General features: G+C 38.2%; 1 protein-coding gene across 1 annotated transcript; it reads right to left on the bottom strand.

The window, feature by feature from the left end:
• Nucleotides 1-298: 298 nt before the first annotated feature.
• Nucleotides 299-784, bottom strand: LOC112066508 (protein CEBPZOS-like). Its single transcript, XM_024129776.3, has one exon. The coding sequence runs from the start codon at nucleotides 759-761 to the stop codon at nucleotides 519-521; it is 243 nt and encodes an 80-aa protein (XP_023985544.1). The 5' UTR covers nucleotides 762-784; the 3' UTR covers nucleotides 299-518.
• Nucleotides 785-6570: the final 5786 nt, after the last annotated feature.

The raw sequence follows: 6570 nt of genomic DNA on the forward strand, positions 1-6570 counted from the left end.
TCAGTCTTTGTCAGAGGAGTCTGGTTGGCTATGCTTGTGCATCCTCTAGGGGAAGAAACCTCTCAAAAGGAAATAAAGTATCCAGTCAGCGGAAGAAGGGATAAGGGATGCTTGCAAGATAGAAAGAATAGGTATCCACCACAGGCAGGTTTCCCCACAGAACAAAAAGGACAGCAAGCCCGTGGTGGGATATCAGTTGATTTGAGTTATTCAGAAAAGAGTAAAAGGATAATGATGCTTAGAAGTGATTTTTCCTATCTCTTTTTAGGAAGAGGTGCTTTTTTTATTTTTTTGTGGTTTAAAGAACAAGTTTATTTTGAGTAGTAAACAAAACTCCATTTATCACATAATAAACAAACCTTCCATCAATTTCTTCATAGTCCAAAGAACAAAACCTCTGACTTAATTAGAGTTTACCTTTAATCTTAAATAGTCTAAAATCCATCCATGTCAACTTTGGGATTTTAATCTTGCCTGATACTTCAAAATAGGGCAAACTTTGATCGATGGTCAAATTCCTAATTTTTGCTGTTCAGCCATTTTTCTTGATCTTGCTCTCTGATGCCATACATTCTAGAGTGTTCAATGGATTTGTAATAAACTTCCAAGATGAAAGGGAATTTCTTGCTCATTGTTTGCCTGAAATCTTGGCTTGTGTTCATCTTTTTAAACAAAAAATATGCTCCAAAAATGCCCACAAGTTCAGCTACTAAAACTCCTTTAAAGATCTTCTTTGCCAGCGGATCCATACTACGGGCCATCCTGAGGCGCGTACTCACCGGGCTGCGCATGCTCCAGGGCTAGGAAGAGGTGCTCTGATTTGCCTGCCTAAGGGTAGCAGTTAGTCCTTCTTTGTTGCCTTTTCGTCTTTATTTCCGGGCCATAGATACTTCCAAGGTGGTGCCACTCATTAAAGTCTTCTTATGAGCCTTCAGTCAGCTGAGGCCTCCAGTAGATAATCTGTCTCTATGGGAAAAGGACATTTTCCATATTCTTAAAGCCCATTCTTTCTTTTTTGATTTAACATACCTGATAATTATGTAAACCATTTGACAATAAAAAGTGAGATATTTCTCTTTTGCCTCCAGTCCCGAACATATAGAGGAGAAATGCTGACCTTCTTATAGTAAATGTATTAGGTCTTCATATGGATCACTGCAATTCACTTGTTCCCTTTTTTAGTATTTGTTTATGAATAAATGAATGCAATCGATGAATCACTTCATTTAAACTGCATTTTATAGTTATACTAAAATCATCAAATCCATATCTTTTCCTTAGTCTTCTTCCTCATTGACTTCTTTGCACATGGTCTTCTAAGGACTCCTCGCTCAGCATTTCTCACAGCACACCTTCTTTTATTTTTATTTTTTTTAATTATACTTTTAAAAATTATACTCCAGCTTTATTGGAGTATAATTGCTTTACACTGTTGTGTTAGTTGCTGCTGTATAACAAAGTAAATCAGCTATACGTATACATATATCCCCATATCTCCTCCCTCTTGCATCTCCCTCCCACCCTCCCTATCCCACCCCTCTAGGTGGTCACAGAGCACAGAGCTGATCTCCCTGTGCTATGGGGCTGCTTCCCACTAGCTATCTATTTTACATTTGGTAGTATACATAAGTCCATGCCACTCTCTCACTTCATACAGCTTACCCTTCCCCCTCCCCATGTCCTCAAGTCCATTCTCTACATGTGCATCTTTATTCCTGTCCTGCCCCTAGGTTCTTCAGAACCATTTTTTTTTTTAGATTCCATATATATGTGTTAGCATGTTTGTAGATTTTTTGATGATGGCCATTCTGACCAGACACCACACCTTCTTAATCCACACTTCTGATTATTCCTCTTTTCCTAGTTCTCCTTTATCTCACCAGGACAGTTCTTTGTCCTTCTCTTACACCACTCTCCCATTTGCTTTCATTTTCTATATACTTGTTTTTCCTCCCCCACTGAAACACAAGTTCATGGAGGATTGAGACTATGGCAAATTTATATATGTGTGTATTTTTATCTTCTTCATCGTTCGATAGATGTTCGCTGACGCATTAATGGATTATAAAGGGAGGTGAATGTTTAGATCTGAAACAATGGGTCTAAGCACGAAGTCCCCAGTTTCATGAACTGGAGAAAGGATGGAGGGGGCTGATGCTGGGGTTAGGATGACACGGCATGTAGACTTTTCCTGTGTCACCATTTTGTCTGGGGATAGCTCAGTATAGCCCCTTCTTCCCTCCTTGATGTTTTCTTACCAAACTTCTTGGTAACTTGAAGTTGGAATGCCTTCAATATGATCTGTGCTACACTGCCAAGCATCTCTAATTTTCCCAGATATTGGCACCGACCGCTGAGCATATTCTGCCTCTATTACATAGAGAGAGCCCATTTTAGACACTTGGACACTGGGCTGCCTCTCCCTTGCCCTTCTTTCATACTAAATTTGCTTTTAGAAAATCAGAACTAAATTAGGAATGTGAAGTAATTCATAATTGAGTTCTTTAAGAGAAATGGAAATATCATGATGGCTTCATTGAAGAGCTATTAAAAGCTTATCTTTTTGATACCTGTTATTTTCCCATTGTGAAAAAAAATGTATAAGATGGAGAATTAAATGGGAGTAATCAAAGTCATTAATGCCCAAATTATTCTTTCATTTCATGACCATAGATAAATGTCATAACAGATCAACTAGGGATATGTACTAAAGATATAAATGTTCATTTCCCCCTCTCTCTGCACGTCAAGGCTAAAACTGCTCTAGGTAATAGTCATGGGACATTAAGGATGCTCATAGTATATGTGAATCAAAGATGCTTCTTGACTAAAAGACTTAGCTCTGATGGCCCTTTCCTCTGGGAAGAAGAATGTGGATAATTATACACTTCAAATATCAGGCTGCTCTTTTCTTGCCTCTAATTCTAACACAAACATGACTTAGTTATTGAACAAGCAGCAAGGTCTTGTTATAGCTGCAACTCTTTTCACTTCTCATTGAGTCCGATGCTACAATAATACTCTTAACATGTGATCTCAGATTTTCAAGTATTGCCAAGAAATTCATGGCCATTAATTTTTTCCATAATACATTTGAATATAATAGATTCAAAATACTAATCTGCATCAGTTAATAATAATATCCAACATTTATCGGTACTTCTGTCTCATTCTCCAGTAGGCACTCACTTTGCATACTTTTTATCATTTAATTCTCATAGCAATCCAGTGAGGTAGTATGTTACTTGGCATCTTTTTAATTGTACAAATAGAAATCCAACCTAAACTAGTTTAGGTGAAAAGGGAGATTTTCTGGCACAATAGTGGTGCAATAGTGGTGCCTCCCAGAAGGCAGGGGGCTTCTCTGAACCTCAGGGTGTGGAAATACTATCTTGATTCTGTCCATTTCTCATCAACATCTCTCTCCTATGTCAGCTTTATTACCCACCTTGCAGACAGCCTTCCTTACAACCTGCATAGTCCAAGGATCCCTCCTTTAACTATATATTGAATCTATTCCACTTGTTTTAGCTTTCCCAGAGAACTTAGTGACTTGCTTCCATAGAATAGAATATGGAGAAAGTAAAGTAGCAACCTTCTAGTGGATACCACCTTAACCAAGTGATGAAGGTTAACATCACCAGTGATGTCATATGGATTTTTCTTTACCTCCTGATACAATGTGATAAGAAGGGCACTCATCTCTGTAGAATTATTTCCCCAAAGTTACAATTCTACAAAATATCAGACAAACTCAAAATGAGTGGCATTCTGTAAAGTACCAGAACAGTATTCCTCAAAACTGACAGTCATAAAAAACAAGAAAAGGCTAAGAAACTGTCACATACCAAAGGAGACCAAGGAGATATGACAACTAGTTGTACCCTGAATTGGGTCCTGGAACAGAGAGGAAATTAATGAAAAAATTAATTGTATCTAGAGTTTAGTTAACAGTAATGAGCCACATGCCTACATAATACAATATTTGGCTGTTATAAAATTATATCAGCAAGATCCAGGGGAAGGAAAGTGTGTGTGTGTGTGTGTGTGTGTGTGTGTGTGTGTGTGTGTGTGTGTGTGTGTGTGTATTCTGAGGTTGCTAGCCCAGGGAAGAAAGAGGGACATAATTTGTCAATGTGGGGGTAATTATCAGAGAGTCTGCGTTTGACGTACAAGCTTGAATAGGTGGGAAAGGTTCTAATGGTTTGTTCACTTGGTTATCTAAATCCTGGTCTTGACAGGTACTATAATGAATGAATTTGAGATGCTAGAAGTTCCTGTGTGTAATATAAAGGGTATGTGAGAGGTTATGGAGCTAGGGATATTAGAGTGGCATTATCAAGGAGGATTGGCTCACCTACTCCCTACTGGTCCCTGAGAAGACCCAGAAGACTATTCTTTCATCAAGACACTGACTGCTGCATTGTCTCTCCTCTTTGGCCACGAATGAAGGTGGGAAATGTTGACATTGAAATGGTTTCTAGGATTTAATGGAAATAAAGGATTATCAGGGTGGAGGAGGCAGGTAGCAACTTAACCACCGGAGTCAAGGTGGGTGATTCTCATAGTGGATGATAAGGCTGAAATGGTCATAGAAAGTGGGACACACAGCGATCTTTGGAATTGGCTAAACAGTCATGGTCTCTTTTGGACTGGATACTTGGGTATCACACTAAGGTCCTACTGAGTCTATAAGTAATTTCTGTCGTGGTGAAAATGGACTTGACTTAAATCATAATAGAAAAATTATGGCTCTTCACTTAATTTCCAGACCTGAGTTAGAGCACTGGAGTCTGGGTACACTCAGAGAGGGATCCTCCATCACAAGTACTTAATTCTTTCTCCTCATTTTTCCCCAAAGGACCTGCAATTATTTACCAGAGTGACTATCATAGGAAAAGGGAAATACCCAGATCTTTCTGGGGATTGTTGCATTCTAATTCTAGCCCAGAGTGCACTGTGGTCCACTGGCAGGGGATAAATAGAAATTCTGTTCTTAATCAGTGTCACAAGGGGTGCTGTGGTTCTGCAAACCCATTCTGTACTTAATTTTCCCCTTCCTGAGTGAAGAGTTAGAATACATATACTCAGCAGCTGTTATTAACTCTCTGACTTTATCATGCAGGCTTTCAAGGCAGAAAATCACCCCTCAAAACACACAAACAAACCAAAATACTCCCCAAAGACCTAGACCTTAACCTCCCTAGCAAAGTAATAAGAAGTGAGCCAAAGCAACATCACATCGCTAGGGGAATCATAGAGAAAAGTGTTACCACTGAATACTCGAAGGTTGCAAGGGTAGTGACTGCAATCACATCCCCCATTTAACTCACCTGTTTAATTTATGCACAAGCTATATGGATACCGGAAAAAGACAGAGGATTCTCAAAAGCTTAATTAGGTGATTGCACCAACTGCAGTTGATTTTTCAAATGTGACCTCATTACTGGAACAACTCAAGACAGCCCCTGACACCTGGTATGCATCTATTTATTGGCCAGATGTGTTTTTCATTGTCTCTATAAACACAAAACTGCAGAAGGTATTCGATTTCTTTATTTGATAGAAAAGCAGGACAATTTACTCTCTTGTCTCAGGGCAAGATCAACTCTCTGGTTCTGCACCAAAACATATAATCCAGAGGTCCCTTGACTATGTCATCATCCCCCAGGTTTCATGCTGGACAACTACACTGATGACACTCTCCTAGTGGGATCTGGTGATCAGAAAATAGGAGGTGTACTAGTTGCCTTGATAAGACATCCAGGAGATAGGGAGATAGATTCAGATAAAAATTCTATATATGTAAGTATGTATTTACGGATATATGTACTTATTATCCAGTTATTTATCTAATGTTGCTCCTCTTGACTAGAATGTACGTTCCAAGAGAGTAAGGATTGTGTCTACCTTGTTGATCACCATATTCCCAGCACAATCTTGGCACCTAGAATAAATGAATGTTCAATGGATAGGTGTGTTCTTTAAGGCACACCCTCTCGTAAAGAATGGTGAGAATTTTATAACAGCTATCTTCTTCAGCTAGAGATGAAGTTTTTACTGCTAGACATTATAATTCAGAAAGGTTTTGAATTGTGCTAAAACAAGATTTGATGTGAAATCATTTGGAGGATGAAGCATGGTTTGCAATAGGTGATAAACATTATAAATGTCCTTAAATCTCAGTGACTTGTGTTTGAAAGAAATTCCATTTATGAAAAAGAACAGAATAATTACTTACTTTAAGAGATGCTAAGAAGATACTGGTCACATAGGGCAATTATGATATTCTTTTGTGTATTTGTTGTTCGTTTTACCACTTACTATTGAGCGAACAGTTCGTGAAACACCAAAATGATGCATATTTAATAAGACAGGAGGTCAAGGGAACAAAAGAAAGAAGAAAAAATGAAACATTAGTAAGACACTATTTTACATCAGATTTTTAAAGAAGTCATTAAGGAGGGAAATATGTAATGTTTTTGGCTTATCCAAATAATAGTTGGTGAAAATTTTGGGGTCTTACTATTAAAATTAAAATTGTGTTGATGTGAAGCTTCTAGGGTAAGA

The sequence above is a fragment of the Physeter macrocephalus genome, chromosome 15 (genome assembly GCF_002837175.3).
Source record: "Physeter macrocephalus isolate SW-GA chromosome 15, ASM283717v5, whole genome shotgun sequence".
NCBI classification, from domain to species: Eukaryota; Metazoa; Chordata; class Mammalia; order Artiodactyla; family Physeteridae; genus Physeter; species Physeter macrocephalus.